Source organism: Telopea speciosissima, chromosome 1 (assembly GCF_018873765.1).
Source record: "Telopea speciosissima isolate NSW1024214 ecotype Mountain lineage chromosome 1, Tspe_v1, whole genome shotgun sequence".
Classification (NCBI taxonomy): domain Eukaryota; kingdom Viridiplantae; phylum Streptophyta; class Magnoliopsida; order Proteales; family Proteaceae; genus Telopea; species Telopea speciosissima.
The window spans coordinates 14420716-14433583 of NC_057916.1; the positions used below are offsets into that span (position 1 = coordinate 14420716).

At 37.6% G+C, this 12868-nt stretch overlaps 1 protein-coding gene across 1 annotated transcript; it reads right to left on the reverse strand.

Annotated features, from left to right (window-relative positions):
• Positions 1-5961: 5961 nt before the first annotated feature.
• Positions 5962-9173, reverse strand: LOC122648696 (high mobility group B protein 1-like). Its single transcript, XM_043841918.1, has 8 exons — positions 9078-9173; positions 8307-8388; positions 8034-8162; positions 7874-7931; positions 7719-7763; positions 7129-7209; positions 6959-7043; positions 5962-6092 (listed from the first exon to the last, which is right to left on the reverse strand). The coding sequence occupies exons 2-8, from the start codon at positions 8375-8377 to the stop codon at positions 6061-6063; spliced, it is 501 nt and encodes a 166-aa protein (XP_043697853.1). The 5' UTR covers positions 8378-8388; positions 9078-9173; the 3' UTR covers positions 5962-6060.
• Between the last annotated feature and the right edge of the window lie 3695 nt (positions 9174-12868).

The following is a 12868-nucleotide window of genomic DNA, read 5'->3' on the forward strand; positions in this document are numbered from 1 at the left end:
CCTTGGGTTTAGCTTGGCCCGGCCTGCCCTGCCCCGACCCTGTTTTAAGTTATACTAAAAAAATATGTTGATAAACGTCACCCACATTTTGTTATATAATAGATTATATATGAAGATAATAACTGATATAATACATTTTATTATAGTGTTGTTTTATGTAAAATTGATAACTTTCTCCTCGGCCCATTCCAGCCCATGCATTTCCTTCCCTCTCCCCATGATCAAGGCTAGTCAGGATCAGCCTGGCCCGGCCCTGAGGGCGGGTTAGAGTAGGATTTTCAGGCCTTGAGTTAGGGTCGGGTCGGGCCCGGGCCCAACTAAGGGGACTCATGGTCGGGCTAGGGTTTCATAAAACCCGACCCTGTTGCAGCCCTATTCTATAGTGCCCTAACTTTGTGGTGCACTGCAGTGCGGTCCTGAGAACTTGACACTTGGAAGTTGTGATATTCGACGGTGCCAAGCTCAAGAAGAAAGAAAAAAAACTGCCTTGCATTCAGCTCGCAACGTTGAATGAAGTTTCTTCCACATGTCGAGCTCTCAGGACCACATTGCAGTGTTGATGCCTGCATTGTAAAGGATTTTTTTTGTTTTGTTTTGTTTTGTTTTTTTTGGTATTAGTAAATGCACAAACCACACATTTTTTTTTTTTTGGGTTAAAGCACAAATCACACGTCAACCCCCAAAAGAATAAACAATGAGAGTGCTAATGAAGTAAGTTTTTTTTTGGGGGGGGTTAATAGTAATGATATAAGTTGAATAGTCTACTGTGACAAATTTTTATTCTATGCAGTTACTGCACCGTGCAATTACAGAAGAGGATAACGATTCCTCTGATTCTTACTTGCTGTTTTACTTACAATATGTTTCAATTTAGGTTAATTTCCTCTAGTAATGTTGTTATTGTTGGGGCCCTCTCCACATGGAAGGGCCCATGTGTTTCCACCGATTAAAGATAGAGAGGTAAAAAATTAAAACAAATAAATGAAAGGAGGAAAGAAGAAAAATGAAAAGAGAGAGTGAGAAAATAGGAAAATTGATATGTAAAAAGCAAAATTAAGATTCGGCCATAAAATGAAAGAAGTGAAAAATGGGGAGGGGCTGCCTCCCACCTACTCTCCTCCATCTACCCTCGTTCAGCACCGCATAGAACGCAGAAAACTCTTCTCTATCATTTTCTATAAATAGGGGTAAGGGCAATGGTTTGATACACTGAAAATCAACAAGTAGAAGAGGTGAACAAGTGAGTTGTGAGTGAGTAAGAGCTTGTGGATACGAGTTGAAGATATAGGATGAAAAAGGTCATAAGGCTCCTTGTTTGAACAGATGATTTCTTTAAGGCCCCATTTGTTTAGAGGGGTTTATGGGGTGGGAGAGTTGTGGGATTACTAACGGGTGGGTCTCATGTGTTTGGAAAGTAAAGAGTTGATGGATTACTGTAACATTCCATGGAAAAGTTGCAAAATCCCACATATTTCGTGAGAATTTGTAAAGCCAAGGGGTGAGAAAATTATGGGATTTACGATGCCATGTCAGCAGACAATGGTAATGATTATGTTCCCTCTATTATCTCAACATTCTCACCCCCTTGCAAACAAACAGCCTAGGGTGGGATTGTTGCAATGCCATGTTAGCATTTTACCACAATTTTCCCACCCCTTGCAAACTATTCCGCTAAACAAATGGAGCCTAATTTTTATGTTCCTCTTCATTGCAAATTTCCAGCCCTATAGAATCCCAAAAAGCTCAGCTTCCTTTGCATCCGATGTAAACAATCTACCTGCATCTGTTAGAACACCCTGGCCAGCTAGCAAAATGAAAAAAGTCTAACTTGAGAATGTAAGTTGAGATAGGTGTACAAGGGATATCCGGTTTTGGATACATGGTTGAGTTTGGATCCAAATCCAAAGTATTATTACTTGTACTATTACTCTCTTAGTGCAGAAGTCTCAATTACATCCCGTAGATATAGGCATAATCGAACCACATAAATACTTATGTCTGTGAGTTTACTTTTATCCATTTTCTACAATTATCACTTTGTGGACACGTGTGTCCCACATAGTTACTATTCATGAAATACTGTTCACATTATATTATGTTGTTGTATTTCCTCTGGTGACCTATACACAAGTGGGAAACCGATTTGCCATTTTTTCCCAACAGTAATAAAGTTGCTTCGGCTGTAATTTTCTTTCGTAGTTGTGTTGTTCCAATTTGTTCTCCTTGATAAAAATCGTTTTCAATTTCATATTTGTTAAATAAAGTGGGAAAAGAACATGAAATCTAAAACTCTCAAGTAAGAGAGAGAGGGTTCCCTGACCCTTTTTTATTGCAGCCTTTTGATCCTTTCCAGCACAGGTGTCAGCTGGAGAGAATCCAAATGATGTCCAACAATTCCACTCTGATGCCCATTTGAGTTCTGCTGAAATTGTTTAACACTTGCATTCTCCATGGAATATCCATTTGGATTTAGCTGAAACTGTCCCAAAGCTTTCCCTACAATAGCCATTTCTGTCTAATATTTTCTTCGCAGTTTGAGTCAACGCACTCTGAAATCCTAACACACCTCTTCCCCATGGCAATGCTTTTTAATGATTAATGGTAATCAATATAACTTACACTTCTAGACGATCACATTTCTTGTGCACACGGAAGCTCAATTAACTAATAGGCTAAAAGAGATTATAATTCTCCACTACTTCCTGTGTTCTTATTGCTTACAGTTAAACTTTGTCTTCCCCACTAATTCAGCTTAACAGAACCAAATCTTATATAAATTCCCATCTTAAATTCACACCCAATTTTAGTGTGACTTTTAAATAGTTCATATCATAATTGTCACGGTTCTAGACGACCCAAAGTGTTGGAGAGGGCCTAAATGCAGAGCGACAGTAACAAAGCATCCAAGGAGTTTACGGGGCCTGGACATAGGTGATGCCTTGACAACTATGGCAGCAGAGCAAATGCCAAATACAAAGAGTAAATGGACTTATAGTCTCGTTACTGCTATCATTTATTGGTGAAAATCCCCATCAGCAATTACAAAGCATCACCTGATATAATTTGGTCATTCTCTGGAGGTCTCATCATCAAAATAATTTAAGGTGTGGTGATTCACAAGAACGGCATAGTTGAATCCTTATAATCAAGCACTAAGATTGAAAACGAATATGATAAATCACTAGGTAGGATAAGATCAGATAAAAAAATATCACATGTCAATTGAGAAGGCAAATCAATAGGAAGAAACTCATCAGAAGAAGAGAAAAAAGCTACAAAAATAGAATACTGTTGAATCCCAAGGAGGAAGGCTGCCTAGCTGCAGCCCATGTCTACTCCACAGGATAGAAAAATCAATTGAGTGAGAGATCTTTTCCAGGTGCTAAGCACAATACTCATCTATGGTCTTTTCCAATAAGGAATCACTTCTCGTTGTAATTATTATTAGTAGAAAACACAAATAGCATAACACAGACTATGGTATATAAATAAGCATAACAAAGGCTATGATATCATTGACCCCCTCCTACATTCCAAAGAATATTAGGGAAACTGAAGTTAAAGGGAGAAATAAGCAACATGAAAACAAACTAATTCCATACTCGACTCTGAAAAAGAAACGCAACATAAGCAAACTTGATGGACAGAAACACCATCCTGCATCACTCAAACCCACCAATCTGTTTTTGGGAATTTCTAACTATTACTCCCATGTTACTGTTGCCAAAGCATTTGACATCATCTAAAGAATTTCAAAGCAAGACAGATTGAAGGCACACTTGAACCTCAGGGAAATTTAGCAACCGTCTTCTTTGCTTTCTTCCAAATCCCCTTCTTCTCCTTTATTGTCCCTAAAACACTCAAAACCTAATGAAACCATTGTTTTTGTCCAGCTAACAAGATTATTCTCAAAAATGATTGCACTCAGATAGTCTGAATTTATTGGTGCAAAGGAACAACCAAAGATTGACATGTACTGACATTCCCTAAAGCTTTTCAACCTATTTACTTCACTCTATAAGACCTCCGAAGAAATATTTCAGTTACTCCCAACTTATTCTTTCAGTTGCAAGAATCGTCAACCCTGCAAGCTCTGATATATGGCTCCCCGCGCCCCACACCCCCCCCCCCCCAAAAAAAAACAAAAGAGGAAAGTTTTTCACACCCCCAACTATGTTGATCTTGGTTTTGGCATCTTCGTGGAAAATACTGATGGAACATGGATTCAAATGGTACCAAAAGTTCCTCCACCAACTTCATATAGTAACAAGATACCCCCAAGAGCATGAGTACAGAAGGCATGCCCATCCTAGTTCTTTGAATTGAGAAAGATAATCATGATCCAAGCCCAACTCAAGTTATTAATGTCTAACTTGAACATGGTGCACAGAAAACATCTCTAAATGATGTTAAACAAGGAAACATAAGCCAACAAAAGAAACACATTCAAACAAATTTTCCTTGGCCGGAATAAGGTCATAAAAAATCAACTTCCAGGCATTGCCAATCAAACATAATCCATTCAGACATGACCCCACCTATCAAATGTACTGCTCCAAAGAAAGCAAAAACTAGTATGACTGATCCATTCGATTTGCAAGGTGGAAAAGACAAGGTTATCAAGATTCTAGGATGTGAAAATTCAAGTTATTCCTCCCTTCTAGATGGAAGAAATAAACTTGTTTTAACCACCCAGGCATCAATTAAACTACTGGATAATGGGCCAGTTTTCTGATCCTCAACAACCTTCCAAATCCCATATAAGGAATAACATCTATTAAATGAGGCCTTCATTTTTTCAAAGTACTGCTTAACTGCCTTTCACCTTCATATTTCTACCCATAATTGCAATTTGGGTGTACCAGACTGGGTTACCTCATGCAGGCTTGGTCATGTCAACTCCATTTGTAAGCACAGTTCACCTTTTGTTGCACACCGCTTGCGCCTTCACCACTGTTTGTGTGAGCAAATTCCATCACTTGCAATAAACAATAGGACTTCCTGATACTAAGCAACTAAAACTCCACTTTAACAGGGCTACTGCTATGTTTGGAACTTAGTCTGATGGTAGCCAGCAACCAAAGGACTCCAAACTCTTTCCCTATCTGTCATACAAGACTGCTAAACTGATCAGAGTTCTTGCACATCGCAACAGCAGGCAACAAGCAATGGCAAAGGTTTCTTTTTACTCTTTAACTACAAATGCAACTATGCAAAGCCTCAGACACACATGATGCAAACTTAAGTGGAGTAAAATGGTCAAAACAACTCTTTGCTTGACATCATGGAGAAGATGATGCAGTCTGACACCAATTAGATACTCATTGTTGGAAAAAAGAAAGTAATCAGGAGAGGAGAAAAGTGATATAGCAGTTTTTATGGTTAAAGATAGAAAGTTAAATAAACCATCATTGACATCAATGTCATCTTAGGACTGAGTAGTCTACGATGGTTCTTGTTAAAACTCCTCCAAGCAATTTTGTGAAGTTGAATGCAGCATACAAGAAGCAGAGATCCCACCAATTTTAGTAACTAAATACTCTTGATGTAAAGCAATCATAACTAGATTCCCTGCCGGCTTTACCAGTGCAACCACAGGCACCTCCCCCTCCCCCCACCCCCAACAAACACCAAAACTAAACCCCCTCCACAAAAAATAAATAAAAAGAGAGAAAAAAGCCTTCTCCATAAGGAAAAAGAAGGAATATAAGCCTATGAGTTTGTTAAAATCTGGAAGCACCTCAATAAGAAGTAACCATCCTATATTTGCACAAGAAAATAAATAAATGCTTTAACTCTACTGGCTAATTTATGAGCCTATGATTTCAAAATATTCATAGAAAAAGAAATAAGATGCTGCAAAGGCTAAGGTGTGTTGTAACTTGTAACCATCCTATATTCAAATGAGGAAGTAACTATAACAGTAAGCTAATAGGCAACATGGCAGCTGCATCTTTTTCTATTGGAAATGACAATCATACATAACAGTGTGATCATACAAAATCCAGAATCAAAATCCTGGATCAATAATAACGCGCAAGCACTACCAGCATGCCAATATCAATCGTCATCTTCATCCTCATCTTCCTCCTGCAGATACCCAAACCATTTATGTCAGCATTTGACCATACAAAGAATTAAGATCGCTAAAAGTAGTTGAAATGGAACAAAGGGAGGCATCAGATTGTGAATTAACTACTGATATTGTTCAGCAGAACAGTAAATTTATGTCTGTCAGGATGAAGGAATAGATCAAAAAATGGATTAAATTTTATTCAGGAAGACAGAAGGGGCAATATCCAGTGGAGATCTACATGCGCAACGAATGAACTATAGGGAACTAAATGGCTAGGCTAAGTTAACAAATTCCTTATGCAGCAATAAGTTTTATTGTCATCACATCCATTGATTATAGAATAGAAAGGAATGTTTATGCCAGAAGTACCAATGATTTGAGATTCCTTAGTAAGATATATACATTGAACACTAGAAAGAGCGCATGACAAGGAATTTTGGATGAAGTTATGACATCAGAGATACAAGCCTGGACCTAATGCACTTTTCCAGTGAGGGTTAGGAGTTTCCATTTTAAAATATTCTCAACCAGATCTGACTGCAATAATATGAAGGGCATGTAGGCAACCAAGCATCATTCACATTGTACATTAGATGCACAACAAATGCACACAGATCTGTTTCAGAACTACTGAACCACTCTCACTTAAATACACAACAGATGAATTTATGCACATAGATCTGTTTCAGAACTATTGAACCACTCTCCCCTCATATCCAAAAAAAATTTAAAACAGATATCACTCAAACGCAAATCATACAAATGGTTCTGAAAGCATTTCTCAGTTCCCACTAGCAAAATAACTATACCATACACAACTGTAAAGAATACTCTAGTCAAGAAACAGTGAAACACACAGTACAATAAACAAGCCAAAACGTACCTCTGCACTTTCTTCCTCATCATCATCGTGCACTTCAGATCTTGACCTGTCAGACTCCTCATCACCATCATCAGCCATACTTTCCTGTAAGTGAAACAGAGATAAGTCAGCAAGCGAACCCAGAATCATTAACTTAATCACAGAGAGGGCTAGTGCAAAGCTTTTTAACCTGTTTCTTGTTGTATGCTGCCATAGTCTTTTCGTACTCTGACTTCCTTTTTGCAGCTTTGGCTTCATAAGTAGCTTTCTCCTGTCAAAAACAAGCATACATCCACAGAGTATTTGGGTTAGTTTTATACACTGAATTACCCTTCTGTAATTAGGAAATTGATTCTAAAAGCTCAATTTATCACTTGTTTCGACTTATTATCTTGGCCAATACCGACAGTAATTTTCCAACTTGCCACACATTACAATGTGCCCATCTTCATCCATAAGTCCATTTTAAGCCATGGCCACCCTACAAAATGATACTCTTATCCAGTGTCCGATGAGACTACACCAGGTTGGCACTGGCATTGCCAAACCACAATGAGATCCAAAATCACCGTACAAGCTCTTCAACAGACTTTGGTTGGTGCATAGCCAAATCAAGTTGGAGTCCACACCAATAATTTTTGCAGCACACCTTTACAAACAAAATTGATTGAAGCTTTTTTAAGACAAGATTGATCAATTTTTAAAGGCCAGATATCTTCCATTATTTTTAATATATTTGAACCAGTTCTGCCAACTCTGCATGAAAAGTTCAACACTTACAGCAGCAGACATTGATTTCCACTTCTCACCGCCAGCTTTCCCAACCTTTACGCACAACATCCAGCAACCATATCAGCATCGAATCCAGTACAATGACTTATCCAATTAAATCACAAGAATGAAAGCAAATGAGTTCATGCTTGTTAACTCCTTACAGCTGAGACAGCCTTCACATTTGGATGCTCTTGCTTGTAAGTCTTTCGGAAATCCTCTCTGCACAATTAACAGAACAGGATTTGAAGAGGAGCTTAAATATAACGTGACACCGAATACCTAAAACTTCTAATGTAGATAACAACAAATATATGTACTTACAGAAAGACAAAGAAAGCACTTGGTGGCCTCTTTGGTTTGTTAGGGTCTTTCGCGGCAGCTTTCTCCTTCTTGGCCGGTCTATTGCTACCCTTGTCTGTCTTTGCAGCAGCCTTCCGCTTACCAAGCTTTCTGTAATTCAGAGAGATCGAGGCACATCATTGAACTGTTTACTCAATCTCTATTCTCTACAACCATATTTGAACACAAAAATGGATACTAAAAGCACTCATGAATTAACCATGAAGCTATTGACACAAACATAAGCTTATTAACCTGTCGTCAACAGCCTTTAAAGCTTCCTTTGTGTCCTTCTTCAATGCCCCCTTCCCTTTGGCAGACTTCATTGTTCGGATCCCTGAAACGACACATAAGTCAAGTCAAAACCAGAGGTTTCGTCCAAAAAACAGAATCTCTGCCATACACTAAATTTCACCTCTTAAACGAACAACTCACAACATGTAGACAACAAGATCACGATGGAGCAAAAAACAAGTTTAGCAGAACCTACGGCTCAACAGTGAAAAACTAGTTCGGTCAAATCCACAAAACCATTAATCCAAACGAGACATGCTTTTGTAACAAAGAGGATAAGTTCTACAAAATTACCCGCGAGAAATTGCTAAAGAAGTAAAGATCTCCAAAAGGAGAAACTGGACAGGGGGAAAAGAGGAGGAAAATTTTGATCAAAATTAGAAGAAAATATCATACCACATAGTTCACAGAAAAGCATGACAGAGCGAGCACCAAACGGAACGGAACAAAAACAAGAAATAGAATTAGTTTCCATAAGCAAGAAATTTCGGGAAAAGCAAGAGTCTACAAAATAAACGCAACAAAGAGTTCCCAGAAAAAACGATTTTTGTGGGACGGCAACACGATTAGGTACAAAAAATCACAAAAAAATCCTTGCTCAACTATCAGAATTTCTTCAGAGAAAAAGGAGGAAAAAGCCACAAAACAGAGGAAAATTGAGCAAAACTAAGATCTGTTGATCTAACATGAACCGATATATTTAAGCAATAAATGAAGAAATAAAACGCAAACCTGCAAAAAAGGGACGCGAAGTCGTGAACTGAAATACCTCGCCTCGAGAGACCAGAACGATAGGGCTAGCAAAGCAAGCGATCACCCAAAAAAAAAAACAAAAAAAAAGCAGAGCAGAACAGAGACACCGGAGAGAGAGAGAGAGACTCAGTTGGAATCCTTTTGGGGTGTGACCGGACCAACTGGTAACCTCTGCTGCTTGCTGTCACAAAATGGGATTTGGTATATGCTAAAGCATTTGCAATACGTTAGTGTTGGTTACTGGATGGCACCGGTTTCAAAGTCACCGTCACTCACAGTCACAGAGCGTTAGCTGCCTTCGGCCTTTATTTTAAGACATCCCTCTCCTCCCGTACTCCGTTATACTTAAACAAGTGAGATATTTTTTAGCTCATTGAAAAGCTGACAGGTGGTGACAGTGGGACCAATTGACGAGGTTGCTCATTGGGATTACATGGTCACATGCACCCTAGCAAGGAAAGTCCTACCCTTTACATGCAAGACAGTTTGGCCGTTCTCCACTCTTGTGCTTCGGGATCTTTGTAATCAGGCTTGTAGTCGCCTTGTCATCCTTTGCAATAAATTAAATTTCTTCGTATAAGAAAAAAAAGAATTACATAATCACATTACCATGTGGAGAAAAGAATCATTTACTCCATGGTTGAAGAAAAGCTTTAGTCCTGTTGAGGGTTCTTATTCTTCTATATTACAATTTTTTGTTTTCTTTTAATAGAAAATAAACTATTAAGTTCAAAAATGTTTTTTACAATAAAAAGTTCAAAAATATCATAAAATAAAGTAAAGTTTTCGATGTCCATCCCTTGTTTGATCCCCGAATTAACAAATCTATCATCTCTTGACAATCCATCCATGTTTCTATTTGTGTCTATCATTATTCCTTCGTTCCCTACAAGTTGTGACACAATCATTGTAGTTCTAATTCTTGAGGGATCATGTATGCCGCAAATGCTAGGATCATAACTGTTGTCATATAGATGTTCGTTATACATTCTTTGTACTTTTGTTGGAGGACCCAAGATAACATGGATTCTACTCATAAACCCACCATGTTGTTACTATTATAGTAGAAGATGAGGCATCAGGCTCTTCTCCTTGGAGAAATCCACCCAATAAGGCATTGCTTGGCACACATCCCTTAGTGCATGCGGGAATGTGTACCAAGTAGCTAGCCATGAGATGCTCATTGGAGAGGAACCGGATCCGAAGATGAGACCAGAGAGATCTTCAATTTGAATGCTAGATAGAGAAAATTTAGTCCATTTTCCAAATCGTAGATGAATCAATTCCGTGAATTGCTTTAAGTTGTTGTTACACTACCACAGCAAGAAAGTTAGTGTTTCAACACTCCAGATTTTCCCATGAAATGTAATTGAAACTTTTTTTTAATTACCGTTACTTCTTGCGTGATGCAACTAAGTCCTTTCAACTACCTACCCACAGTGCCCTCTCTCTTTCAAAACAAGAGTGAGGGATGATTGGACCATGTTTGAGGTTTCGGTTTCAGTTTCGATCGCCCATCAGGCAAATAGTATCGATTTTGTTAGCCTCAGATCTTGATACCGTACCAATACTATATCAATGAAACGGTATAGACCAAAGGTAAATACAAGTATCTACACATCCTCATTGACATGGTTTGAGGAATCAAAGTCAGATCAAATGAATCATCCAATTTCACTCAGAATCGACAAAATCGGATCCTGATTCTAGCCGATCCCTGTAACCCTCGTTTGAAATGCTTGTCATTTTCCTTCTTTTAGTCCGTCAAATTCCTAAATTTATTGAAACAAAAATTCAAAAAATTTTACAGTTTTTTTTTAAAAAAAAAAAACCGATTCCAATTTAGTGTTTCTGTAGAATCATAAATCTGAATTTTGAAAATTGTTTGATTGCTTCAGGAGTTTATTCATTTTGGAATGACGTGAATCCATAGAATCATCATTTCTTTTTAAAAGTGAATCAATCCAGAATTCACCTCAATAGATGAACTCAGATTTGAAACACCTAAATCCACCCTAGGTAAAAAATACCTTGGTTCCAAGTGGAATCACTTTTATCATGCTGAGAATTCATCTACCCTATGAAGAACCCTCGCGGCCTGCAAACGAAAGCGCAAGAAAATTCTAAGACCACTTCTCAGCATTGTAAATCGAGGTATTGTCTTCTTGCCCTAAATCTCCATTCCATTCTTGCTCCAAAAAACCCACCAATCTTCTCTCTCTCTCCAACCAATCACCCCTTCTCCCCCATCTCTTGAGTTCTGTAGCAATTTTTCCTATGCAATATGTTTTTGATTGCCTGAAGCTTTGAGTTTTATCTGTGGAATTCTCTGCAGTTCAACCAATTCCAGACTACTTCTAATCAATTACGAGAATCAACGTAAATTGATCCCATCACCATTCACCTATTCCGTTCTCTTAAACCCTGTTCCTCAAAGATCAACCATGATCATGAGTCCTCATAAACTAGTTAGGAGGAGTGTTACTTAAATTAGCTTGGAGGCTTTTAACTACTAAAAGATGCTTTATGGATTAAATGTTTTGAAATCAAGATATTATCTTCTTATTTTTTTATTGTATGAGTCTACAAGTGCTAAAACGTGGGTCTCCTATGCGGAATAATATTGCTAAGATCTTACCCTATTTTCTTACTATTGTTGGCGTTTTGGGAATGAGGAATATTTCACTTTGGAATGATCCATGGATTCCATAATTGAAGAACTTCATTATAGTTCCTAATAATGTTAATAAAATTACTATGGGGATTAAGTAAATATTTTCAAGATTGAAACTAATAAATGTAAAACAAATTTTAAATCTACTTATCTTGTAATTAATTTTCTTACCTATTGGATCCGAGTAATTTCCCCTTTAATCTTTCCAAAGCTGAATGTAGAATGACTTTTTCCATTTAATCTTTCCAAAGCTGAGTCTAGGATGGTTTTTTTCACCTCCGCTATTAAGTCTTACTTTGTGTGGATGCACCGAATTAGACTTCAATTTTCTGGTTTGAAACATGATATCTTTGCTTTGATGTGTATCATTTCTCGTTGGTGTTACGATTTTGTTATTGTTTTTGTACCTCAGATTTTCTGGTATGACTATTTGAATTCCACCGACTTCAGATTGGGGAAAGGCTAGTTTTAATTCGTGATGGTAGTTTGGATCCATGCACAGGAGATGCAGGATGGGCGTCCTTGTCATTTCATAATTCTTGTTTTTTTTTTTTTTTTTTTTTTTTTTTTTTTTTTTTTTTTTTTTTCGTTTTCCGATTTTCATGAATCATGGTATTGCAAGATGCACACAAGAGTCGACAGCCATAACATACCAATTGATCAAAACTTGTACAACAAGGATAAGAAAACAAATTACTGACTCATGCTGTACACAGGTTTTTGTATAGTTAATGATATTTTCATTTCATTAAAAAAAAAATTCTAGTTAAGAGTGACCAAGAATCCATTTTTCCTCAAATATTATATCCACCACACAGAATGGTTGGTGTGATTATTATAACTCCACTAGGAGAAACAGTTTGGAAGTGGTTAAACTGTTTAGTTAACCAGTGGCGTCTGGACAGGTGTCCAAACTTCATGCCTGTCAAGAAATACAATTTTCCTTCAACCATTCATATCTTCTATTTTCTTTCACCTATCCCACTTGAAAGATGACAAACCAACCTGCTTCCAACCCCCATTTTCTATTAAATAAAAAAAAATAAAGAAGAAATAAAGAACAAAGGAAGAAAAATCCCAACTAGCAACCCTTTTA

What these genes read in the sequence shown, in the direction of transcription:
- LOC122648696 (XM_043841918.1), bottom strand. Translation starts at nt 8,377, where the DNA reads ATGAAGTCTGCCAAAGGGAAGGGGGCATTGAAGAAGGACACAAAGGAA. An exon ending in TTAAAGGCTGTTGACGACAG is followed by an intron (nt 8,163 to 8,306) that starts GTTAATAAGCTT and finishes TCTGAATTACAG; the next exon opens with AAAGCTTGGTAAGCGGAAGG. An exon ending in TGAGGAAGAAAGTGCAGAGG is followed by an intron (nt 6,093 to 6,958) that starts TACGTTTTGGCT and finishes TTGGGTATCTGC; the next exon opens with AGGAGGAAGATGAGGATGAA.